Source organism: Lolium rigidum, chromosome 4 (genome assembly GCF_022539505.1).
Source record: "Lolium rigidum isolate FL_2022 chromosome 4, APGP_CSIRO_Lrig_0.1, whole genome shotgun sequence".
NCBI lineage: Eukaryota > Viridiplantae > Streptophyta > Magnoliopsida > Poales > Poaceae > Lolium > Lolium rigidum.
Genome location: NC_061511.1, coordinates 165,056,487 through 165,082,516, shown reverse-complemented (window position 1 = coordinate 165,082,516; position 26,030 = coordinate 165,056,487). Strand labels below are relative to the sequence as shown.

The window sequence follows — 26,030 nt, the reverse complement described above, 5'->3', positions numbered from 1 at the left end:
GGTCATTCACCACGGTCATGTCGACGCGTGAGTTGCGACCGTCCGCTCGTTGATCGCCCACGTATATATGTTTTTCCACACGGAAAGGATTGCTACGGTTTTGAACTCTGTGTAATTTAAGAGCTTGCTTGGTGTGCAGGTTATGAGTTTTGAGAGTATCTTTTTCCTGACATGAAAAAAGGTCTTAGGCAACGGATTCAATTGCACCTATATATCATGTTCAGTTGTGTAATGGCCTAGTGGGCGTGTTTTCTAGAATGTTGATTAAGGGGACAAGCATTGGCCTGATTAGGGTCTCTGCCCCAATTTTAGTCCCGGGACGTGATCAGCTTCTCGCACGGAAAAGTCGCAACGTTTAAGACCATCTCCAAACGCGTCCCCCAAAACGTCCCCCAAAGGATTTGGGGCGCGCCGGATAGAAAATGTGTTTCAGCCGCGTCCCCCAAAGCCCTTTTTTGTCCGGCGCGCCCTTATACGGTGTCCGGCGCCCCGAGCCCGTCCCCGTCCCACAGGGGACGCACCGGGGACGCCGGACACAACGAAAAGCGAGACGGGGAGTGGCGGGGCTGACCCGTCAGCGGCACAATTAATTTAAACCTAACCGTCGCCTACCTCGTGACGGAAGTTATTGGCGCGCAGCGACGATGCAGTTCCCGCAGAGAGCGCAGCGACGCGTCCCGTCGCGCCTAGCTCTGCGTGCCGGCGTTAATGAGCGTCACCGCTCCTCCGCCTCCCTCCGGCCTATAAAAAGGGGCGCCTCTCATCGTCCCTCTCACACACAAACCCTAGCGCCTCTCTCCAAACCCTAGCCGCCACCATCTCTCAACAAGACTCGACGCTATGTCTGGCAGAGGCGGAGGCCGACCTCGCGGCCGCGGCCGTGGTCGTGGTCGTGGCCGCGACATAGTTGAACGCTCGCCGTCGCCTCCCACGCCGTCGTCTTCATCGTCGGAGATGGACGTGGAGCCGGACGTCCTGTTCGAGTTCGTCCACGTCCTCAAGGGCGACCCGCGCGGCATCCAGAGGCTGCCGGACTCCTTCGCCGAGTACGTCGGCGGCGTACGCCCGCGCACGATGCATCTGCGGGAGCATTCGTGCGGCGCTACGCCGGTGGATCGTCAACACGATCTACGACGCGCGCGGCAAGATGTACCTCAACATCGGCTGGGAGAAGTTCGCGCGCCACCACGGCCTCGAAGCCGGCTTCATCCTCGTGTTCTCCTACTTCGGCAACGGGGACATGAGCGTCAAGGTCTTCGACGAGAGGCGCTGCCTCCGGGACTACCACGGCGACGGGGACTCCCACGACGACAGCGACCGACGAGGAGGACGACCGAGTGTTGTTTCTTCGCGGCGAATACGTGCACGGAGGTTTCGCATGTTCGCCTCATCGGTAGAACCAACAAGGGCACCATCCTCCCGCTGGATTTTCCAGTTTAGGTGACTGGGGTGTGCCCTCGAGTGTTCTTTCTTAGCAGCGAACACAGGAAACCTTCGATGCACGGCCTAGTTAGGTTTAGTTTCTTTGCAATATTTTATATTTGTGTCCACCATGGTTCAAACTATGTATTAGTTTGTGGAAAACCATGTTCCAAACTATGTCTTCGTGTAAACCACGTTCCCAATTATGTATTAGTTTGTGGAAATTGAAATAAAAATGTCAAGAAAAATTATTTTAAATGTTTAGGGGCGGCGTTTGGGGGACGCGGCTGGGGAGCGACGTCCCCCAAACGCGGCACGAACGAAACACGTCCCCCAAACGCTCGATCCGGCGCAGTTTGGGGGACGGTTTGGGGGACGTGACTGGAGATGCTCTAAGAACTCTGGGGAAGAGTTTGCTTGCTGTGGAGGTTACATACATGTTTTTTTTTTTTTTTTTTTTTTTGCATAACGCCGTCCACGCCACATGTATAAATAATATGCAAAACGTCTACTTCGCACATTTCACAGAGTTTCTTGGGCGCCTCTGGACACTTTGAGCAAGTCTAGCAGACTAACATATAAATAAGACACTAAAATTGGTTTGCAAGGTCCACTAAGAAAAATACACTAGTGGGCACGGGTAAATGGGCAAAATTCATATTGTAGGTTAAAAAATTAACCCAAAACAGTAAGTTTTAAAAAAAAGGTAGTTAAGCATTGCCCTGATACCTACTTGTACAAAAATTTAAGAAAAAAAACATGATTATGTGACCTTCTAACACAAATGTATGAGGTATAAAGAGGTTACCCGATGCTGGTCTCCTGACGAGGGTGGCATGCGGTGACCGGAGCGGTGGCACGAGGACATGGTGGGACACAATCTGAGGTGTGTTTGGTAGCCTGCACTGATTTTGGCCTCCCTAGATCATGGCCATGGGGTCTGCCTAGTTGAAAACATAAATTGGGTCATGCTCTCCACTTTGTTTGGTTGTCCACAATGCCATTAGATGAGGTGGGATCCTATCCTCTCTATTTGGTAGGCTGCATATAACTCTCTTTGGCTCGGCTAATGCAAATAACAGATGCTTGGCTGCTCATGTGAGGTTTTATATAGTTACCATGGTCCAAGTATGGTGAGTTTGCTATGTCATTGCATATTACATCCAATCATAAAGAGGAGTCGGAAAAAAGAAGAGCCACACGATCACCACAAGATAGCCGACGATGATGTAATCTTTCACTCTACTCTCCTAACTTGATGTGCTCCTTCTACTCTTGCCATTTCTTTAACATCCATTGTCTAATTAGACGTAGCCTCATCAGCCAAGAAATTGTGGTAGTCCTCCTACTATGTCGCCTCCCTAGTTTACCTTGTATACCTGTTGTTGGAAAAATCATTGACTTGATATTGGTTGATCCTGCATAACGGTATACTCCTTGACACATGTATCTATACACCACATACCACTAACATGGCACACAAATTAACAAGGTACACCATCACAAGCAGCAAATAAAATCATAACAAAGCATGGCAAATTCACACCAGATCATAAAATAAAAGGTTCATGCGTGATCATGACCAAAAGATTATTACAAGTTCATCCTACAACTATGGTGTCAATCTACGACCATAACAAAAGTGGTACGACTCTAACACCGGCAAGGTCATCATCATGTAAGGGGTGAGTATATACCAACTCATCAAAATATACACGCCAACAAGGAACCCACGTGTCTACAAAGCAAAATCAGATATAAGAAAAATGTTATGCCCACAAGGCACCCACGTGTCTACAAAGTGTAGTAGTACTTGGCTAGATAGGTCATGAGCTAGAGGATCATGTGTAGCTCAACCATGACGATGAAGCTGGTACCTTGGACCTTGTTGTCGACGAGGTGGCTGAAAGCCACCATGAGTGACTCCTTGGTAATGGCAACTATGTCCATGACTGCCTTGTAGAGCACATGGTGTATGTCAGTAGGCTTGTTTTCCCTGATAGTGTGTGTGACGATCTTTGAAGACGTCGTTCATGTCACAAGCCATGTCAGGGCCATCGAGAATCACCGTCTTCGACTCCCACATCCTCGGGTGAAGTTTTACTGAGGGGCTCACTTAACCCAAGGTGATGGAATTGTATTGACCCGCTTTCCCCTTTTTCCCGCAATGCTCGCATCATATCCATTGCCGAGCCAGCCCGTGCAGCAGATCTATGATTTTGCTTCTAGGAGCGTGCGACAAGGGTGGCTGGTTAACATCGATCGATTTGGTCGTTCGTGCTTTAAGAAACGTGCGGGCCACAACATACAGTGCAGACAAGCATCCACTCAAGCTGAATTCTTGTCGTTGTGGCATGGGCGGACCTGATGCGGTCACCAAACACGCCCTTAATTTTTGGCTGAGATAGGAGGGATGTGTCAAAACAAAGCAACACCCAGGGAAGGAGCCTTCCCACATCGATCACCATTTTATGTAGTTTTTATTCCGCGAAACACACTATAGACGCAGATGCTCACCAATACGTACATACTCACCTTTATAAATGCAAGTGGACGCATCTTACCCATGATCGCTAGACTGTGTCCAAGAAACTGATCCGACGGATTAATCAAATCGCAGCAAACGTTTTTCTGTTAACGAGAACATCGTCTGGCACCGAAAATATTCCACCTCGCAAATAGTAGCGTGTATATTCCGCCTTTTATGCGCCGGTAGTTTCAGTGCCCTAGCAACCACGGATTGATTTTCCCATTTTGGGCAGGTTCGGGTGGGAAGAGTTTCAACCCATATGCTGCAGCAATGAATGGCGTTCAACGCATAGAACAAGTCCATCCGGGTCGTCTACTTCCCCCCGCAGTACCCCACCAACCAAGCGCGTCCCGTTTTCTCCTTCTCCGCAGCAACAGTACTACCCAAGGCGTTTACTTGACGTTTCGCAGCGACAGGCCGCAGCTGGGCTAGGAATAGGAGGCCAGAGAGAGCAGAGAGCAGCGGCGCGTGACCTTCCTTTCGCATTAGAGCATCCCCACTCGTTGGCGCTCCCCACGCCCAAATCCGGCGAAATTTTCGTCCGGATTGGAGGAAGATTTGGCGTGGGGAGTAGTAGTTTCTCAGCCGCGTGCCCAGGCGAAGTCGATGATGCGAATTTAAAAAACGGAAACTTGACAAACTACGGCTAAAAACGGGTGAATATAGACTAAATTTAATGATATTTATTACATTACGGGAGGAGTTCATACATAGAGGCCGAATTCGACTATATTTCGAATTCGGCTAGGGGAATTCAAACGCTAATTTTAAAACACGGCGCTCTACATGCCGAAATGGCGGTAGAACACCGTGTAGTCGCCGCCGTCGTCGTCGGAGCCGTCGTCGTTGGCCTTCGGCCGCGCGGCCCGGCCGCTCGCCGCCCGGCCGGCGTCTCCCCACCCCGGGATGGCTTGTACCCGGTCGTCGTCGGAGGACTCGAGGTCGACGACGGGGACGGCGACGCCGGATGGAGGTGTCGCGGAGACGGCGGTAGCGCGCGACATCATCGTCGGCGGTAGGAGCGGCGCGGGCGGCGAGTTGGCGTGCGGCGGCCGAGTCCGGCGGCCGCCGCCGCTGCTCCGCCTCCCGGCGCTCCCGGCCGCGCCGGCCCGGTCCCGGTGCGGCGTCGTCCGCGCGCTTCTCCTCCTCCATGTCGTGCGGCGACCCGGCGATCGCCTCCGCCATCGCGGCCTCCTCCGCGCGCTTCGCCTCCTCCTCGGCGAGCCGGCTTGCGGCGGCGGCCTCTTTCTTCGTCTTCTTCCGGCCGCTCGCGGCGCGGAAGGCCGTTCTCGGATGACGAGGGCGCCGGCCGCTGCGCCCTCCGGTCGCCGGCGGAGACGCCGGCTCCTTCTTGACGCGCACCGGCGTCGAAGGCGACGTCGCCTCCTCCTCTTCACCGGCGCCAAGGATGACCTCGGCGCCGATCCGAAGACGACGAGCCGGCAGCCATGCGCCGTGGCCGCCGGACGTTTCCCCGGCGGCGGCTCGCCGATGCCCTCGATGGAGGGGGCATCGTGAGCACCGGGAAGTTGCCGCCCTCGATGTGCTCGAGGACGGCCTCGAGTGTCCGGCCGGCGCGCTCCACCACCGTCGGCGGCCCGCGGCGTTGTTGCGCGTAGGCGGAGGCGGCGGGCCGTCGTAGGCCGCCAGCTCCCGCTCCCACCGCCGGAGGAAGTACGAGTTCCACGCCGTGTAGTTGTCGGGGTGGTGGCGTGGCTCGGCGCGCTCCTCGTCGGTCATCGTCATCCTCGCCTCCTCGATGGCGACGTCGAGGGCATGGCCCCGCGGCGGCGGCGGGATTGGAACGCCGCCGCACTTAGCCGCCGGCCGCCTCCGGGAGGCCTCGTGTCCGGCGGGCAGGGGTACCCCGCCCGGTGGAGGAGGTGCCCCTCCCACGCGTGGAGCGACCGGCGGGGAAGCCGTTGTTGGCTGCGCCGTCGTCGTCGTAGAACGCCATCTTGGGAGTAGAGGGAGAGTGGAGGGAGAGTGGAGCACGGGGTACGCCTCGCGGTGATCGGACCGGCGTATATAGGCGTGGCCGGCGCGGGGATTAAATGCCGCGCGGATTGCGACGCGTCCGCGGCGAGCTGACCGGCGGCGGCCTTTAGTGCGCGCGGAAGACGATGCGTGCGCGGAAGACGACGACATTAACTCGCCACGTGGCCGGCGAATGCGGACCGGCGGCAGGCTTTTACGCGCGCGCGGAAGACGATGCGATGAGGACGACGATCGGTTTCTCTCGCCGACAAGTTGGGGCCACCGGACGCGCGGGAAGTTTCCTCGCCGTTTCGCGCGCTTCGTTTCGTCCGGAGTCCCCGAGCGCTCCCCGGGGGCCGGGGATGGCGTGGGATCGCCGGATGGATTTAGGCCCAAATCCGGACGAAAACGAGGAACCGGGGGCGCGACTGGGCCGAATTACGCCGTCCGGATGGAAAAAACGCTCGCCGGGGGCCTGTTGGGGGGACGAGTGGAGATGCTCTTAGGGCATTTTCAGCGCGCTGACGTATTTCAGACGCTCAAACGGACGACGGTCGAAATTGTTCGCACGTCCGTTTGCGGCGGGGGTGGCTCCAGCAGACTTATGATTTTTTCCATTCATTACAGTCATAGTTTACATTAATAAAAAACATAAAAAGGCCATAAAAAACCTAGGTACTGCCTACTGGTAGTCGTCGCTGACGAGGTCGATGAACACCGGCATCGGCCATGGAAGCTGGTACGCCGCCGGTGGAGGAGGTAGGGTAAACTGCGGCAACTGCCGCCAGGCCATCACCTGCGCAGGAGGCTGTGGTGAAGGTGGCCACGGATCCCAGGCCGGAGCAGCGCCGGAGTGCGGTCGCTGGAACGCCTCAACGTGGCGAGAGGAGTCGCGGGCCTACCCTGTAGCAGCGCGGACTCGCGGAGCTGGATTACGAGCCCGTCCCACAAAGCGAGCTCGTTGAGCTCGTCGCGCTCGCTGTTGGCCAGTGCCATGGCAATGGCCTCCTCCTCGGTAATGTCGGGCGGCTGGGTCTCCGGATCCCACGCCGGCCCACTGTCGTCGTGGTCGTACTCTGCGTGCTCCATCTGCTCATCCTCATCCTCCTGGTCGTTCTCCTCTTCTTCCGCGTTGATCTCGCGGTCGAAGAACTCGACATCCCCGAGGTAGCCAGCGCGGTGGCGCGCGTCGAACTCCCACGTTTCGAAGAAAATCCAGTTGTAGGAGTTAAGCGCGTACGCCGGATCTCCAACATGATCCGGCGGTAAGATGGCGCGACAACGGCGCCTCGTCCCAGCGCTCTCGGCCCTCGTGCGACACTGGGGTACCGGCGCGCGCTCGCGGAAGACAGAGAGAGCAGAGCATAGGCGCGTGACCTTCCCTTTCGCTTTAGCCCGGCCCGGCTGCAGGGCACGGGACGCACGCGCTCGCCCGCCCGAACGTTCCTGCAGGCTGCCCCACCTGGCAGCGACCGGAGCACCGCATTACTTACGGTAGGAGGAGCCGGAGGCTACGACGACGTCTAGGTTGCGACCGGGCCCGGTGACGAACGGCCGGTGCCTTGTCTTCTCCTCAACGCATAAATACACCCCGCCCCGATTCCGATCCCCAACACTACTCCCCTTTCTTCTCACAGCGATCAACAAGTCCCACAGCGAACTCCAGACGCCAGCACCACGCCGCCCCTCCACACACGTGCGCACAACTGGTATCACCGCCCCGGGAGGAGAAGAAGCGTCCATCCATCCATCCCACGCGGAGCAGCGCGGCCAGGTTGTCGCTCGCTCGTCACGCGCGGCGGGGATCGATGGGGTGGCCGCCGGCTTCGGCTGCGGCGTCGCGCCTCGCGGCGGCGGCGGCAGCGATTCTGTGCCTGGTCGTCGCGGCCTCGGCGGCGGCGGCGGCGCACGGGCCGAGGGCGCTGGCGGCCGTGCAGCCGCAGCCCACGAGCCATGGCGGAGCCCACCACCGCCACGCCTACGCGGCGATGATGTACATGGGCACGCCGCGGGACTACGAGTTCTACGTCGCCGTGCGCGTCATGATGCGCTCCCTCGCAAACCTCGGCGCCGACGCCGACCGCGTCCTCATCGCCTCCGCCGACGTGCCAAGCGACTGGGTACGCGCAATGTGAGTCCCCCAACCTTTCTCCATATCCTTGGGCATGCTTTCCGATGCTTCGATTTCGTTTCCACGCCCGCGCCTAGCTAGGAAAGAGGACGAAATAAATGGGAATTAATCCTCCGGCCATGATTTGCGGGTCCTCATTAATTGGTAGCGTATCAAATCGGGCAGGCGTTTCTTTCCCTGCGTGGGGCGAGAAGACAAATCGGAGGACGAGGTTTCGCCGCCGAGTCCGGGTCCACCTCACCTTACCTCCTGCAGCATACTACTAGGATTTTAGGAAGCTTTTTCTGGTCAGCTCCTATGGTTTTCTTAATCCACAAGGATAGGTACTCGGTCTGCTTAAACTAATCTTCTTGCCCGTCACGTTCGGCCTGTGTGACCTCCACTTCGCACAAAATGACTTTCAACATACTTTTGGTTAAAATTTTAGGACCTCGGCTGCTCATAAGTATCATTTAAAATGCTTCGATCCTCGCTATTAAATCTTTGGTTAAAACGCCACATAGTATTTTGTGAGACCGTGGAGTGCTTCTATGTCGCTCTCAAACAGTCTGCTGCGTTTATGCGCGCACGTGCTACCAGCTTTGACTAGTCTTTTTCTTGTTGCTTTGGTTGGACTACCTCCTCGCTCTGAAGAAATGCAGCTGACTGGTTCCAATCAGAGTGGTCAACTTTCTTTGCACCACAGAAATGCACTTTATTTTTCAGATGTTCAAACTCCAAATGATTGGTTTATGACTTCTCCACCCCAACCATGGCTACTTTCAGAAAATGAGAGAAAAAAATTGCACTGCAAACAATGATACTATGTAGTACGTATTTAGTGCTCAGCACGAATTGAAATGTGACATGTTATGCCAACGGTAACAGGAGGGAGGAGGACGGCATGAGGGTTGTGATAGTGGAGAACCTGAGGAACCCCTACGAGGGCAACCTTGGAGGCATGAACAGGAGGTTCAAGCTCACGCTCAACAAGCTCTACGCGTGGAGCCTGGTCGACTACGAGCGCGTCGTCATGATCGACTCCGACAACATCTTCCTCCACAACACCGATGAGCTCTTCCAGTGCGGCCAGTTCTGCGCTGTTTTCATCAATCCGTGTTACTTCCACACGGGTCTTTTCGTGCTCCAGGTATGGCTCCCAGTACAACCACCTGTACTGTACAAAACGTCAAATTCTGTTTTATCTTGCTTTAAATGGTATGGGCCCGTTGAGTTGATTGTTAGACGACTTTTCTTGAATGTTCTTTAGTATGGTGATTGTACATATCCAAAATTGAGCCATATTGCTAGCTGTTTTCATACCAGCAAAAAGAAAAGGAAGCTGTTTAGATGTTGGCCTATACTGCCAATAAGCCAGTTGACCTTGTGTATATTAATAGATGGATTTTGCATAGACTCTTTCCAAAAATGACATGTTGCATGCCTTCTATTCATATGATGGCTGGCAATTGCATGATTGCTCAGCTAAACCACCACCAGCACATAGGAATAGGTTTTTCTTGCATACTATTCTAAATGGTCCCAGTTGGAAATTTTCGTTAAATGGTACAAGCACCGGAAGATAGTGCCAGGCTTTGGTATGTGCATTCCACGCACAGAACCAACCTCCCCAATGGGTGGGTCCAACTTCCATTTGCAAGTTATGCAATATGCCACATCATTGATTGTTAATGTACCTGAAAATATCTTCTACCCAAATAAGTATCTGATATTTATGTTTTTTTTCCCGAATTTACAGCCTTCTATGGATGTATTCAAGAGCATGCTTCATGACCTGGAAATCGGCCGTGATAACTCTGATGGTGCAGACCAAGGCTTCCTGGTCGGCTGCTACCCAGACTTGCTTGACAAACCATTGTTCCACCCTCCTGAGAATGGCACCAAACTCAACGGGACATATCGCCTTCCTCTCGGCTATCAGATGGACGCATCATACTACTGTGAGCATTGCTGCTATTCAGCTCCAGTCTCTGAACTTCATATGTTGTTTGTTCTTCAAAAGATGTTTACACCGATTTATCCAAAATATTGCAGATCTCAAGCTTCACTGGCATGTTCCATGCGGACCAAACAGTGTGATCACATTCCCTAGTGCCCCTTGGTTCAAACCTTGGTACTGGTGGTCCTGGCCCATCTTGCCATTGGGCCTTTCATGGCACAAGCAACGATGGGATGATCTTGGGTGAGTAAAAGCAACAGAAACCCTACTATCTCATATCTTTGTGCATTCAATTTCTGTTTCCTAACATTACCTTCTCCTGTCCATGTTTCACAGTTATGCTGCTGAGATTCCGGTGGTCCTTATAGAGCTGCTGATGTACATTGCGATCATAGCCATCACCAGATTAGCAAGGCCACAGATGACAAAACTGTGCTACAATCGGCGACCTGAGAAACAAGGCGCCCTGGTACAGGGACTAATCAAGCTGGCTGCGATTGTGGCCATGGTGGCAGCATATACCATCCCATTCTTCATAATCCCATGCACGGTTCATCCAATTATTGGCTGGTCCTTGTACCTGTTTGGTGTCCTCGCCTTCTCATCGGCTGTGATCAATGCATTCCTGCTGCCGCCGCTTGCGGTGCTGACTGCCTGGCTCGGGATGGTTGGGATGCTCTTTGTTATGGCATACCCATGGTACCATGATGGCATCGCGAGGATTCTGGTAGTCGTCGCATACGCGTTCTGCTCTGCACCATTCTTGTGGGCATCCCTCGTGAGGGTGATAGACTCATTACAAACAATGCTCGAGAGGGATCCATACTTCCCCAGACTTAGTGAACCAGCACAGGAGACTGAATTCAGCAAGCTGTTCTGATTCTTTTGTATAGGTTTGAGATGCATCATCATGATTCATATGGAGTTTGAGATGCACCATCATCATTCATATGGATAGCTAATCCAGATTGGTTGGTTCTTATTCGTTCTGATAATTTCGTCTCAGGCAATGCAGTTTGTATCAGAAGTATTATGTAAACATTGCTTGCAGCAACCATGTTTGATGCATATACAGGAAAGATAGATCAGTTGTAGTGAACTGTAGAGGGGCATCTTTTCATTGCATGTAGTGGTGAAGGGACCGTTGTAAAAATTGCCTGTCTTGCTAGCTCTGGCTGTTATATTCTGATTTGATCAAAATTCAAAAGCCATTTCTTGTATCGGTTAGAACTACACACAATCCGTCCAGTTGAAAGCTTGTTAGTGAATTTCTAAATCAAAATGAGGGGCCGTGGACAGCACTGATTTGATTACTCAGAATATCCAATTTCAAGTGGATAACAGTACAGCAACACATACATTACAGAGCTATGAATCAGATACACAGATATCTGGAAGTGGAAGATGATATGTAGCTACGATACATATAAGACCTGAGGATGAGATGGTACAACCGTACAAACAATGGAAGTTAGCTGATCGCACTATATATTCAGGATTTAACGCCACAAAATAAAATTACTCAATCTAAATTCTACTAGTACAAGGTAATGTGTTGTAAGTTGGAAAAATTAGACATGCTATCCTAAAATTCAGCATATTTGCTCAATTTTAGTATTAACTTGTCCTGTAGCTCTTGCTGCCTGGGAAGAACAATCTGAGCACCTTGACCCGATGAAGAAAAATATCTCTCCAAAATCATCTGCAAACAAAGTAAATTAGTGAAGATCCAACACATATACTAACGTGTAGAATGTGGCAGAGTGATGCATACCACAGCCGCATAAGCGTCAGATTTGACGTCGCGGGCAGACCTTTTAACACCCCTGAAAAAATAGGTTTCAGACTCAGAGAAATTCCCAATTGAACTTGGCTTTCGAAATAAAGTTGAGTTCAAATAGTCAACAGCATGCTGTTCAATGAATTTGGCATTGTCAAGGATAAGCCAATCTGAGCAATTAGGTTAATTAGTCAGAATAATTTTGTATGGATGGTAATGCATTTGTTTTCAGAACAGAAATATCTAACAAGGCCAAGCTGCGTCCATGACATGAACAAACAAACTTGCCAGGACAGAGTAGAACTTACGTTGAGATCATGTAGCCAAGGGCATCAATTGACGTTCCATGCTCGTCCTGCAGATAAACCCTCAAGCCCCTGCACTGTTCAAATAAACGCATTGAGACGACTCACTCACTGATGAACAGTGAACCACCTGTGTACCAGCCTGAAGAACACTGTCTCTTATCCTGATTACTATTGCGCTGACAAATTGACAATTGTGTGACTGGAAGTCTGAAACTCAAAGAAGCGCACGCACCTGTCGGCTGCTTGGACGGCGAGCCTTCCGACGACGCTCCGCACCTTGTTGGACTGTGGCGTCTCGCTCCCATCCGCCGAGACCGGCAGACCGACGATGAGCTCGTCCGCCTCCTGCGGAACAGAGCAGGCATGGTAAATTCACAAATTTGAAATGTCGCACAGAGAAGATAACCAATAAGAAAGGTATTAAGTAAATTTCTACCTGCTGCTGAGCCACATCGAGCAGCATGAGCACCAGCTTCTCCCCCCGCAGCTTCAGAACCTGGCGGAACCCAACAACCCATCTTCAGATCGCAGGTCACCACAAACGAGGCAAACGACAACGAATTTCGAGCGCGTACAGTGAGGGGGCGGGGTTGGGTGATGCCCCGGCCTACGGCGAGCCCCGTGCGGGCGGCGCCCAGGTCGACGCCGAGGCTGAACCCGCCTCCGTGCCAGAGCGGCCGCCGCGCGTTCGGCTGGAGCCGGGCAGGAAGCTCGCCACCAGCGTCGGCGCTGCAGGCGATGGAAGGAGGTGCGACCCTGGTAGACTCGGCTCTCCAGCGGCGTGGCGGGCGCAGGGGAAGAATTCGGGTGAGCGGCACCGGCGCCACCGGCTTCGCGGTTGCCATGGCGGAGCCGCGGAGAGGAATGGTGCGGCAATGCGACCTGCGCTTTTGTACCTTTTCGGATAGGGAACTGAGGTTGGGCCCCCAGCGTTGGGCTGTACGAGTGCACTGCCTACATTTAGAATGGGAACGGGCCTTTGGACCTGGCGTCGGACTTGGCCCAATTGAACTCGACACCAATTTAAGAGGGCATGGGTCAATTCATTTTTAAGCTAATTCTTTAAAATATTATTGCTATTTTCTTTAGTTTCAGTAAAATGCATGTTTTTACAGTCTTTTGAAAATAATACGGCCTCAGGCTGGCCGAAGCCGGTTGTAACTTATCAGCTTATCGAAATCAACTATTACTAGTTGGCCTCACCGAAACCAATTAGTTATAATCGGTATGGCCAAAGCCGATTAGTCCAAACCTTATTTTTTGGTGAAGCTCACTAGGAAAATACACGTGTCGGTTTTGGCCTGGCCGACTAGGACTAGTTGGTTTATTGAAGCTGATAGGTACTACTCACTTCGATCCAATTCTATGATATACTACGAGATAATATAACTACAAGGAAAATGCTTAGCAGTGGTGCACCACTTTTGGCCATTAGTGGTGTGCCACTAGTAGCACGCCACTGCTAACAATTATTTATTTTTAGTTTTCCATGATTGTCTAAATTTTTTTTTTGAACTGGGAAATTTATTGATCAACAACATTTTACAGATACAAGTCTGATTGGCAAGAGCGACTGATCTGAGAGAGCCTCCCTTACTGGACATATGCTAGAAGTTGACGAAATACAAAGGCACCTAAAAGTGCAACTCCTGTTAAGAAGCCTGAGAGCTAGCTTAGAAAGAAAATCTGCTTTAAAATTGAAGTGCCTAGCAACATGGAAAATGTTGTGATGATCAAAGGCCTGGTTGCTGAAAATGGACGCCAAAAGTGGGGCAATCTCCCAGTGCCCAGGATCATCGATGACATTGTTGGCTGCCGCTGCTCTGGAAAGAACCTTATTATCTGTGAACATGCCTGTTATCTGAATATTTAGATGCTCTGAAACTTTAACTCCTAGCAGTAAGGCAAAAGCTTCAGCTTGAAGTGCTGAAGAAACTAGTGGGGAAATTGCGGCAATGTGTACTTCCCTGCAATGCGAACTTCCAACATTTTTTATGAACACGCCCAGGCCAGCTGGAGCTAGCTGTTGTCCCGGATCCGCCTTCCAAGCTGCATCTGAGAAAATGACAGAACCTGAAAAAATAGACAGGTTGTGGATAAACGCTCCTGGCTGTAGACAATTTCCCGGCTGACTGTGAAGATCTGGTTTTGGTGATGGAAATGTGTGGATCATCATGTCTGGATGTTTCATCAAGGCTCCCTGTAAAATGGCATTTGCAGCAGCAAAAACTCCGCATGGTTTATTTACTTTCCTACCAAAAATAACATCATTTCTAGATTTCCAAAGGCACCACAAGAAAGTGTAAACTTTAGCTACTGTTGCATGTGGATGTCCAGAGGAAATGATAGCATGCACGATTGATGGAATAGAATGATTATCTGTAACATAAATTTCTGTCCTAATAAACCAAGGGAAGCTGAACCAAGCTGCTTTGGCGAAGGGGCATAAGAAGAATAAGTGCACCTCGTCCTCCTCCAGGCCGCATCTGGAGCATTCTTTATCAATATGATTAGAGAACCTACCTGCACGCTTACCGGTGGGAAGAGCTCGTCGCAATAGTCTCCAAGCAAAAGTTTGAACTCTTGGTGCTAATTCCTTGTCCTTCCATGCATGAATGAGCAAGTTTTTGACTTGGGGTGGTACCTCCTTAGGCTGTTGACTTGCTGGCAGTACCATATTGTTCCTGCAATGCTTATAAGCACTCTTTGATGACCATTTTCCTGCAGGGGTTAGTGTCCAACAAAGGTTATCTTGTCCAGACGCTTTTATAATTGGAGTGGAAATAATATGCTCGGCTGTTTGAGGCTCAAAAAGGCTTTGGATGAGATTGACATTCCAAACGTTTTGATTTGGTAGCCAAAGATCTCTGATGACAGCCGGGTAAGTAAAAGGATGTGGCTGGATGATCAAGTTGTCATGGATTTCTTCCCATCCAGAGAACCAAGGAGAGCTCCAAACGGAGGCACTGCCGTCGATAATCTGGTAAAAGGCAGCTGATTTGAGGAGTGGCTGGACTTTGAGAATGGCTGCCCAAAAAGCGGATTTTGGTCTGTTTGGCTTCGCCCTCCAAATGGAGGTGTCGGGGTGATATTTGGACTTCAAAATCAAGGCAAGATGACTATTGGGTTCTTTGGCAAGTCTCCAAGCCGCCGAGAGAATGAGTCCTTTATTGATGGCCTGGAGATTTCGGATGCCAAGCCCACCATCTTCTTTGGGTGTGCAGATGTCAGCCCAAGCCCGAAGGCACATGCTTTTGGTGTTGGGTTCCTCCTTAATCCCTGACCACCAAAAAATTCTGATAATGGTTGTAAGTTTACTAAGAAAATTCTTTGAAAAAAGGATGTTTGACATGTAGTAGACAGGAATTGATGCAAAAACAGATTTGATTAAAGTCAATCTAGCCGCATGTGACATCCGATTGGCTTGGTAGGCACTGAGCTTTGATCTGAACTTATCATAAATGAAGTTGTAAGCCACTGACCTGTCTTTCGCCGGAAGCATTAGCGGGTGACCCAAGTGTATGGTGTTGCTGCCCATCTGAGGAACCTGAAAGATTTGTTTTATACCCTGCTTTTCCTGCAAGCCAACATTTTTACTGAACAAGATAGATGATTTGGACCAATTGGGGATTTGACCCGATCGTTGACAAAATTCAGTTATAATGTGGAACATCGTGTTAGCTTCTCGAATATTTGCCTTCCCACAGACTAGGAGGTCATCTGCAAACATGAGAGAGTGAACCGGAGGGCAATTTGGTCCAAGAGAAATACCTGATAGCTGGCTGTCTTGCAAAGCTTGTTGGAGCATTAAAGATAGTCCATTTACTGCAAGAACAAAGAGAGAAGGTGACAAGGGGCAGCCCTGTCGGATGCCTCTAGTGCTTTTGAATTTCGGATTGTCTAAAATTTTCATTGCTCACTTGGTTCTTCTAGGTACTTTGGGTAAATGGAACAATTTATTTTGGGGGAACTTTGATATCTACTTTATCTTTGGTGGTTTTCGCATTATTTTTCTGATTATTTTTGATTGCTCCTTTGTTCATGTTCTCTCATGTAGGGATGTTCCCTATACGTAACTTTCACATTGCTCACTTTTTGGAAAAAACTTTCCGTAGGTTGATTCTCCGTGCTCTTTCTACTCAAAACATCTGCTACTACATTAGCTTTGCATGGTGTATAGTTGATTATCAGTTCATAATCCTTGATCAATTTCAACCATATTTTATATCTCATATTCAATTCCTTCTGAGTAAAGAAATATTTTAAACTTTTATGATCCGTGTATAGCTCACACTTGGACCCATAAAGAATATTTCGAAATTAAAAATTATAGAAATGTTTGATAGCATCTGCCCCCGAGATTATAACATCGGCAAGGAAAAAGAGACAAGCCACCAGCATCGAACATTAAAATAATTTAGAACGCCACTTTCCTATTGGGGGTTCTCTTGATCTGTTTGTGAGACGTAATCCACCTGTTGACATACCCACCGGTAGCAAGAGGGGATGCGGCGGCTGTCGCATGTATACAACAAGGTGAGCGAGTGCACACTCCCAGCGGTGACGACATGGCCACATTCAAAGGAACCACCGACGAGGTCAACTCATGCCCATGAGGACCCACCCTAGACCCATAAAGGTTGTGGACTCATGGCCAAGATCACGGTTGTACACCTGTCGAGTTCACCATGGAACGAAATCGATCGAATACCAATCAACATGAACTTTTGAAAGAGAGTCACTCAAAGATCGGAGGACAAATCTGTTCACTCAAAGATCGGAGGACAAATCTGTTACGACTGGTGCTTCTCTATGGAAATCGCAATTATTGCGAGGCCTTGGGAAGGCTTGTGTGTAAATTTTGAGATCGCTATCAAAGGTGCGAGGTGCGAACCATCAAAAATAAAGTTTAAGAAAATATGAAGGCAACTTATCTCGTGAATCAAGCTAATTTCGTGACCCGTGTATCAAAGGTACGACCGTACGACGTTGTGTGGGTCGTGGACGTAGTTCTTATTGGACTAGAATTCTAATTCTACTCGAGTAAAACTACACCTACGAGCTAATTTCTATGAAAACAACTTACGAACCTACTCCCTCCGTCCTACAAGTGTGTTTGAAATTTATTAAAATTTAGATATATGTAAATACATTTAAATTTTAACGAATCTTAAACAACCTTTATAGGATGAAGGGAGTACGTGGTACCATGCATGTATTCACAGGAAGCAAATTTGGTGCACATGAGCACCAGTGCTCTCAGTTTTTAAAATATTTAAAAACTGTATTTCTGTGTTTCAAAAAATTATCATATTTATTCCATGAATACATACACATGTTCTGAATATTTATGCAAAGTTTCGGTGGAAATTGCATTGTATTTTGAGCTACAGGAAAAAAACAAATTAGGGCTATGTATAGATGTATGTATTTGTCAGAAATTTGTCTTTTTTGTATAGCTTAAAATATAACATATTTTTCTCTAAAACTTCTACCGCACCTTCAAAATGTTTATATGTGTGTGGGTATTTAATTTCATATTTTTTGAAATCCAAAAAATATGATTTTTAAAAATCAGGAGCACTAGTGCTCATGTGTCAAATACACTTTTCGGTATTCACATCCCTAAAATAACGGAAGAGACCAACAAACTGGGTGTGACCAGTTTCTCGACCTTCTGGCCAAAGAACCTGAAATAGTACGTGAAACTGCCTCTCTAGTTCGTTATGATTTACGGCACACATGCCACTTCACCTAGGGATACAGTCAATCAACCAAAACCGAAAAGAAAAAGTACCACATCTCTTTCGAGCTTAGGTGTGACCAGTTTACTGTGCTTCTGATAAATATAAAATATAATTATAATGATAGGTGGCGAGAATAATCAAGCGGTGTGTTTCAGTAAATGCAATGAAATAATGGTGTCCTATACCAAATTTTATTTTACCAAAGGAAAAAAGAAAAACTTACCGCATCGCTTTAGCGCGTCTCCTCCCGCATCGCCCCTCCTCCTGTGTCGCCCTCCTCTGCCGCTACAGTTCTTGAGCGCCGCCGCCGCCGCCGCCCAGAATTTCTGAAACAAATTGATACCCCTGGAAAAGAGGCCCAATCTGGCTGTCTCGGTCCAACTCCAAGCATCGTCTAGAGATTCCCCGCCGCCCGCCGCCTCGCTCTCGCTCGGGCTCGGCCCTCGACGCTCTCTCCCGTCCGGCGGCCGCCTGTCGCTTCCGGCTGCCCGGACTCCCTCTGCACGCGCTCAAGAACAAGCGGCCAGTTGCCGGCTTGGGCTTGGCCGCCAGTGTTGCGCTCCAGCAGTCCCCGGCTCTTCCCACAGGCCGCAGCGTTGCGCTTCAGGAGTCCAGCTCCAGCAGGTCCCCGTCCACGCCCATGCTCCCTGTACTCTGTTTATATTTCCATGTGTCACTATTCAGCTATTCCATGAGTCAATTTAAGACTTGAAATTGCTCCAATTCGGACTGATGTTTAAATTAATAGTTTGACACTTTTAGAAATGAAATCACTTATTGTATTCTGTTTATGCTATATTCTATTATGCAAGATTCTTTTTCATTTTTTGAACTATTTGTATTGCAATCATGCACACATTTGACATATGTATCAAGCCATCAAGGTAACTTTTGGGCCCACGGAAAATTACCGGGACACGGTAACTTTTGGCGCAAGCGCGAGGTTTAGCACGGGGAATAGTGCCCAGTTTAGCACGTGGAATAGTGCCCAATCTGGCTATAAAACCAACATCGATATTGTGTTGAAGTTGGACGGGTGCTTCCTTTGCAACCTCTGTTTAAGTCAATCTGATATGTTATCTTGTAATAATATCTTTTAGAAAATATTCTGTGTGTATACAGAGCTGAAAAACTGTGTATTCTAGCTGGATTTTGGGTCGGCCCTGCGGTGCCCAATGGGCCAGCGAGGCCATGATTTTCTCGAAATGGGTTGACCCGTGGCCCATAAAATTGGACTTGAGGCCATGGGACTAAGTCCAACGCCAGGTCCGGGCTGGCCCATTCACATCTTGAAACATACTGAACAATCAGACCTCCACTCTGCCTCGCACCGCTCGCTGCCGTCTTCCTTCCTCGCGCCGCTGCTGCGAGCTTGCTCTCTCTTCCCAGCTCCCCGTGACCCTGCAGCCGCAGATACCCTGGTGCACGCTCCCTCCCTCCCACCCTACGTCCATCCAGCGCGTACAACTTGGAAGGGCGCCGCGCCACCGCTACCAGTGTGATTTCCCTGTGCTCTTTTACTAGAGCTTTATAATTTCTACTCAGAAGCAATGCTAGATAAAGATTGATGTTGATTTGTTCTTCGAAGTTTCATTCAATGCATACGCTTGATAGATTTTTGTACTTTGGTATTATGTTGATGTTGTATCTCCCCAGTTAGATTTTTCTTTTTTTCTTTTTGAACAACAGCAGCAGCTCTGCCTTTTTTATCTGGACAGAAAAAAGAGGAAAATAATTTTGATTGTTTCTTGCAGGAAATTCTTTCTTGGTTTTCCTCCCAGTGAACTGAAAAAGGAAGCTTGGTATATGAAGTGCAATCTTTTTGTGGGATCTTCCTTCTTTGACTGGTGCCATCAATGTAAAGACGGGTTGGCATTGATCGTCTATGCACCGAGCAGTGCCAGGGTTCCTGCGCCGAGTTCTTATAAACAGAAATCGGCCCCCGGTGTTGTGCCTTTCCTCTCTGGCTTGTTGCTTTAAGAGCTTAGATTATCAAGAACCCAGTCGAAGCTCTTTTTGCAGCGAGTATAGAAGCCGGTGCATTCATCCTTTGATCACACTAGCAGTCCGGACATCGAATTTGGATGAGGCCAGAAAGATCACCTTCAGGGAGTGTGTCAGGTTATATGGGCTATCCCAGTCAGTTCGGTTGTTTGCATTGCTTATGCGGTCATTCTTGCCGCATGGAATCACAGAGATCCGGTGCTTGATTCAGAGCATTGTTGATTACTGCGGGGATGCCGGGCCAGAGTTGTTTGAGTTGGCACCTATGTTGGTCAGCAATATGGGTGGGTCGATGACATTGGTACAAGTTTATGCCACAATCATGCGGATTTTTGTAGATCTGTCAATGTTTGAGGATGCTCTTCTCACTTACATTGAGGCCAAGAAGGTTGGACTTGAGTTGCGAGTTTGCAACTTCTTACTGAAGAGCTTAGTTGAACAGAAACAAATCCTGCACGCAAGGAGTTTGTTTGATGATATGAAGAGTTCTGGTCCTTCACCAAATGTCTACTCTTATTCAATTTTGATGAGTGCGTATACGCATGGAGATAAGTTATGCTTGGAGGAAGCCTTTGAGCTTCTTTGTGAAATGGAAACAAAAGGCGTGAGGCCGAATGCTGTAATCTTTGGTACTTACCTTTATGGGCTTTGCCGTGCCAGACAGGTGACATCTGCATGGAACTTTCTTCAAATGATTTGTCAGAAAGGCGACCCTTGCAACATTTACTGTTTTAATGCAGTGATTCATGGTTTCTGTCATCAGGATCAGGTTAAGAAAGCTATAGAGGTGTTTGATGTGATGAAGAAGGGTGGGTTTGTCCCAGATGCCCATAGCTACAGCATATTAGTTGATGGGTTATGCAAACAAGGGGATCTGTTGACAGGCTATTACATGCTTGTTGAAATGGCAAATAATGGAATTGCCCCTACTCTGGCGAGTTACAGTTCGCTTTTGCATGGTCTTTGCCGAGTTGGAAATATTGAATTGGCGTTTGAGCTTTTTAAGAGGCTCAAAGACCATGGCTTCAAGCCTGATCACATTGTGTACAGCATTGTTCTTCATGGTTGTTGCCAACATTTGGATCTAGACGTTACCTGTGACCTTTGGAATGACATGGTTCATCATAATTTTGTTCCAGATGTCTACAATTACACTAGTCTGATATTTGCATACTGTAGACATGGGAACCTTGAAGAAGCATTGAGGGCATTTGAGCTCATGCTCGATAATGGGATAAGTCCCAACATTGTGACCTGCACAATTCTTGTCAACGGCTTCTGCAACACTGGGCGGATTGCTGAAGCCTTCATATTCCTGGACAAAGTGCGTCAGTTTGGAATTGTCCCCAACCTTTGTACATACAGGGTTATCATCAATGGCCTGTGTAAGGTCAACAAATCTGATGATGTATGGGGAATTTTCGGGGATATGATAAAAAGGGGATATGTTCCTGATACTGTGATTTACAGTATTATTATTGATGGTTTTGTGAAAGCTTTGGATCTGCATGAGGCTTTCAGGTTGTATCATAAAATGGTGGATGAGGGGACAAAACCTAATATCTTTACGTATACGAGCCTGATAAATGGTCTGTGCCATGATGATAGACTTCCGGAAGTTATGACATTGTTTAATCATATGATTGGGAAGGGTATAAGACCGGACATGATTTTATATACGTCTCTAATTGCATGCTATTGTAAGCGCTCAAACATGAAGGCAGCTCTGGAAATATTCAGAGAGATGGAAAAAGGGGTTTGCCAGCAGATGCTTTTGTTTATACTTGTTTAATTGGTGGCTTCAGTAAAGTGCTTGCAATGGATGGTGCAAACATGTTGATGGAAGAAATGATAAATAGGGGGCTTACACCTACTGTAGTAACTTATACAGATCTCATAATAGGATACTACAAAACTGGAGATGAGAGGAAAGCTAAGATGATGTACAAGAGTATGCTCCAGGCAGGCATTACACCGGATGCCAAGATGATGTGTATACTGGGCCTTGACAATTGTGAAGATGATTTTGAGGATTCTCAGAAACAGAAGGGCGCATTATAGGTTTTTCAAATAGAGATATATTAACTTGATCAACAGAATGATTTCATAATGGCGATGAGCTCTAATAATCAGTCAAGCTGAACCTAGCCCTTTTGAGTTGTTGGTGCTGATGTACTTCATTGCTATTGTGTTCATGAAGAGAATGAGAACTTCCAAGGATGAAGCTATTTCTTGTTACACGAGTAAGTGTTGAACATTGCAATGCTTACTTTGAATATGACAAAAATGATTGTATAAAGCCAATTTGTGTTATGAATTGATAGTTGAGATGGAGCCATAACAGAGGTATGCCACCATTTGATTTATCCTTCCTTTTCAGGGTTTTCAAGAAGTTCCTCTGCAGTGCACTACCTTGAAGTCAATGTATGATTAGTTTCAGAATTATGGTCTTGTATTTCTTGTTTTCTTTGCAAGTTTGGTTGAGTATCAACTGAAACGTTCACATGCATCCATCAAGACCAACTTGGCTGGTATGCAATGTACATCCACTCCATTCACATCCACCTTACTAAGAAAGAAAACAATGGAAAGAAGCAGAAAACCATTAGGCTTTGTTTGGTTCCAGAGTATTAGCGGGGATAGGCGAGTATTATCCCGGCCCATTTCCGAATCCCCAGTTTTCCCCGATAGCCCATTTGGTACTAGAGTTTTGGCCCAAAATAATCCCCGCCATCCCCGGAAAACCCCGTCCCCGATCCATTTTTTGCCTTGGGCTCAATCCACGACCCAGGGGTCGCGTATTATCCCCGTCCCCGATCCAAACCCTACCGCAGCGCTCAAGCGGCCGGCAGCGAGCGTACCGGCGGCGAGCGGGCACTACCGAGTGGAGGTGCACGAGGCGGTAGCTGCCGGAGAGGAGGAACATCTGCGGGGAAGACAATACCACGTCACCGCTCCACATCGCCGCTCCACATCGCCGCCGCCGCCGTTCTTGGGACCTGACCGGCGACGCCACCTCCTGTACTTCGGTATCCTCTCCGGTAACCTCCCCGTTCTCTCTCCCTCTCTCTTCCTGTCTGCCTGGAATTGATACATTGCGTGAGTGGAGGAGGCCCCTGCCCCTGCGGCGCGCGCATGGCGGCGACCTCCGCACCTCTTCCTTGCTTCATGGTCCCTGGCCGGGTAGGACGTCGCCGACAAGGCCTCATGGTCCCTGGACGAGCAGCTTCCGCTGTCCCTCATGCGCTGCTCCTGCCGCCGCGGCTGCAGTGGTCTTTGCAGATTGAACGCGCCATGTTTCCTGATATAACACATCAACCCCTTCACGTCTCACTTGTGCTACATGATTGATTTGTTCTTGTCGGGATGCATCGTGGGTACGATTTGGATTGTGATTACCATACAGGCAGCACTCTGAATTTGGGGTTTGCCGCAATAGTTAAATACTGGAACAAGCGGCTGTTGTGTGTGAAGCACTGGCATACAATAATCGCTGGATTTGTAGCTGTAAATCTTTCCAGCCATAACTTGAACGGATCATACAATATTTCCAGCTCACAGTACTGAACAATCTTGTTAACTGTTGAACATCACAGTTCAGAATTCGGATCACATTTTAGATGTGCACATGTAGTCTATCACATTGATATGTTTCAAGTCTGTACAGAAAGAATAAAGCAAAGAAAAATAAACTGAGACGGCATCGGCTAATAGAATAAAAGAACAACAAATTCACAGGTGTATAATGACAAATAAGTAGAAACTACTAGTACATTCCTGTTTTCCTGTTTGGTAATTAACCTGCCATTTCTTGAATAGTGTTATACTAGTTGGATACACTCAGCCTAGTATCAGATATGTGCAATAATCTTGCTTATCTACATGGTACTTTGTTTTAGATCTGCCCTGTTTTGTTTTATATAATATTGTAAGTTCAGAACCACATCTGGGTGTTCCCTTTTATTTTTGAGAAGCGGAAGGTTGTCTTGCCTGGTTGTAACTATTTTACTATTTTTTACCAGTACATTGTTATGCAAATTGTTCAAGTGTACCAACAGGATAAACTACTATTACTACTCCACAGGGATTAGAAGATTTTAGGGCTTAGAAGATCAGTAGTAGTGTTATATTGTTGTTTGCATGCCACCACTGTTACTTAAAACATTCAGAGAAAGCGCAGGATAGTTTTCAATTTGTTCCCCTTTTGCCTGGCCCCTGTTGCATTTTCTAGCTTGTATCTTTTTTTTGACAGATTCTAGCTTGTATCTGTGTTGGTTACTGACGAACTTAAACCAAAAAGCCCCTGCTTGTATCTGTGTTCTCTCGTTAAAACTATTTTATGTAAATTAGCTTGTGTTCTGCCTGTGCTCTGAAGGAAACATCTATTAAACTGTGTTATGCATTTCTTAAACAGTGTTATACTAGTTGGATGCATTCAGCCTAGTTGGTTATTAAGATGATCGTTATTGACAGGAAGGCTCTGGCATTCTCAGTTTTAGTTAACTCTACATTTTTAGAACTGCTTAATCTCGTGCAACAAAAGTTCAAGAAAATAGATTAAGATATACAGTCTGCATCTAGTGTATTAGCCAGCCAGTGAATGAATATACTCAAAATGCATAGCCTGACCAGTAGTGGAGAGGCATTAGTTGGATTTTGTTTCTTCCTGTTGCTTGAAACGTTGAAAGCAGTCTGTTGGTTGTGTATATTGGACCTACCACGCTGGATTAAGCTGTATATAGTTCCTCCTTGGACTAAGCTCAATCGGACACAGTGAGAACATAGACTGATATAGCATGGGAATGAGAGCAGGAACACTGGTTGCTGTCGCTTGCTGCAATCAAAAGGGCTTGCATGTGTATACAATGGATATCTATATGCTTTCAGTCATCCATTACCTGAACAGGATTATGCACCAACATCTAACATCTTTGCATATGATTACAGGCAATCCCTGACTTGTGTTCGTTGAAGATCGCATGGACTAAATCAACATAGTTTCCAAGAGTCGTCTTTTCTGATAGAAATTATTTTGTCGGGAATGGTTGTATGGAATTTGTAATTTATGACAAACTATGACGAATTATGTGACTGAAACACTTGTGTTTTTGAATGTTGATAACTGTTGGACGTTGACTTCACAGGCTTATTTTCATCTGCTGCCATAAAAATTGAATCTTTGCTATTGTATGTTGGTTTGAATTATTTTATTCGGTTTTCTCTTGCGCACCAATCCCTTCTAACCAAATGTCAGTTTTTAGGAGTAGGGATTAGGGATTAGTGGGGATGGGGATTAGTGGGGATTGGGTGATGGGTGGGGATTCACCCAATCCCCTAGAAATTATCCCCACTAATCCCCACTAATACTCCACTACCAAACAAGGCCTTACAGGGCACCACACATATTGACTGTTATAGTGAAGAATATGGGTCCTCGCAAAATAGAACTTCAGCACTACTGCAAACCCCACTTCCGCACATTTTGATATATCCTGGAACCATTTCCTCACACAGAGAACTTACAATATAATATATTAGGGGGACAAGAGTACTTGTGCATCTATTTTCCTCTTTTCTGTCTGCCCTTTATTGATTCCATTTTCATTACCTGATGTGCATGTAAAAAATGATTTCAGGATGTCAAAGAAGTCGACAAGAATCCGAGTAGATTGCATGAGTATCTAGTGCTGGTAGTCCTATGTGTTCAAATTCTTTCACTAGGCATACTGTCAGAGAGGTAGCCTCTCTTGATTGTTAAAGCCTACTTAGTGGGCAGATTTCAGAATATGAAGATGCTAAGGCAGGTCTTTCTGTCTTCATTCTACATCATCTCCAGTGTACATTAACTGATGCATACTTGGCAATATAGCTTCTTTCTTGTATCTAAAGCTAAATTCGGTGCTGCAGATAATGAGCATGCTCGGGATTTGTTTTCTCCATATGACCTTGAAAAGGTTGGGTTCCACTATCATTGAGATAACAAAACAGAAGAACCAACCGTTCACCCAGCACCCAAAGTCCACTCGAAACACTGTGGCCGTGACGGCTCGTAGATGTTGCTCCCATAGCGGAGAGTCAAAGAGTGCCCTGAACTCTTGAGCGGCGCCATCGTCCACCGAGAGCTCAGAGGGTGAAATCCTGAAGGCTTTGAGAAAGACGGGTTCAGCTGCAGATGCTTCTTTCAGTAACTTG

General features: G+C 48.0%; 3 protein-coding genes across 3 annotated transcripts; 2 read left to right on the top strand and 1 right to left on the bottom strand.

The window, feature by feature from the left end:
- Nucleotides 1-7,902: 7,902 nt before the first annotated feature.
- Nucleotides 7,903-11,152, top strand: LOC124706223 (putative glucuronosyltransferase PGSIP8). The gene is made up of 5 exons (XM_047237872.1): nt 7,903-8,060; nt 8,928-9,189; nt 9,799-10,000; nt 10,095-10,242; nt 10,336-11,152. Exons 1-5 carry the CDS (start codon nt 7,918-7,920, stop codon nt 10,877-10,879), a joined length of 1,299 nt encoding a protein of 432 aa, XP_047093828.1. The 5' UTR covers nt 7,903-7,917; the 3' UTR covers nt 10,880-11,152.
- Nucleotides 11,153-11,301: 149 nt separating this feature from the next.
- On the bottom strand, nt 11,302-14,263 carry LOC124647747. The gene is made up of 9 exons (XM_047187632.1): nt 14,221-14,263; nt 14,068-14,160; nt 13,722-13,980; nt 12,663-12,969; nt 12,524-12,583; nt 12,320-12,432; nt 12,088-12,156; nt 11,774-11,825; nt 11,302-11,701 (listed from the first exon to the last, which is right to left on the bottom strand). Exons 1-9 carry the CDS (start codon nt 14,261-14,263, stop codon nt 11,585-11,587), a joined length of 1,113 nt encoding a protein of 370 aa, XP_047043588.1. The 3' UTR covers nt 11,302-11,584.
- Nucleotides 14,264-18,371: 4,108 nt separating this feature from the next.
- Nucleotides 18,372-25,632, top strand: LOC124706222 (pentatricopeptide repeat-containing protein At1g63070, mitochondrial-like). Its single transcript, XM_047237871.1, is given in 4 exon segments — nt 18,372-18,458; nt 19,589-21,586; nt 21,589-22,184; nt 25,475-25,632. Coding segments are annotated over 2 exon segments (2,178 nt in total). The 5' UTR covers nt 18,372-18,458; nt 19,589-19,719; the 3' UTR covers nt 21,900-22,184; nt 25,475-25,632.
- Nucleotides 25,633-26,030: the final 398 nt, after the last annotated feature.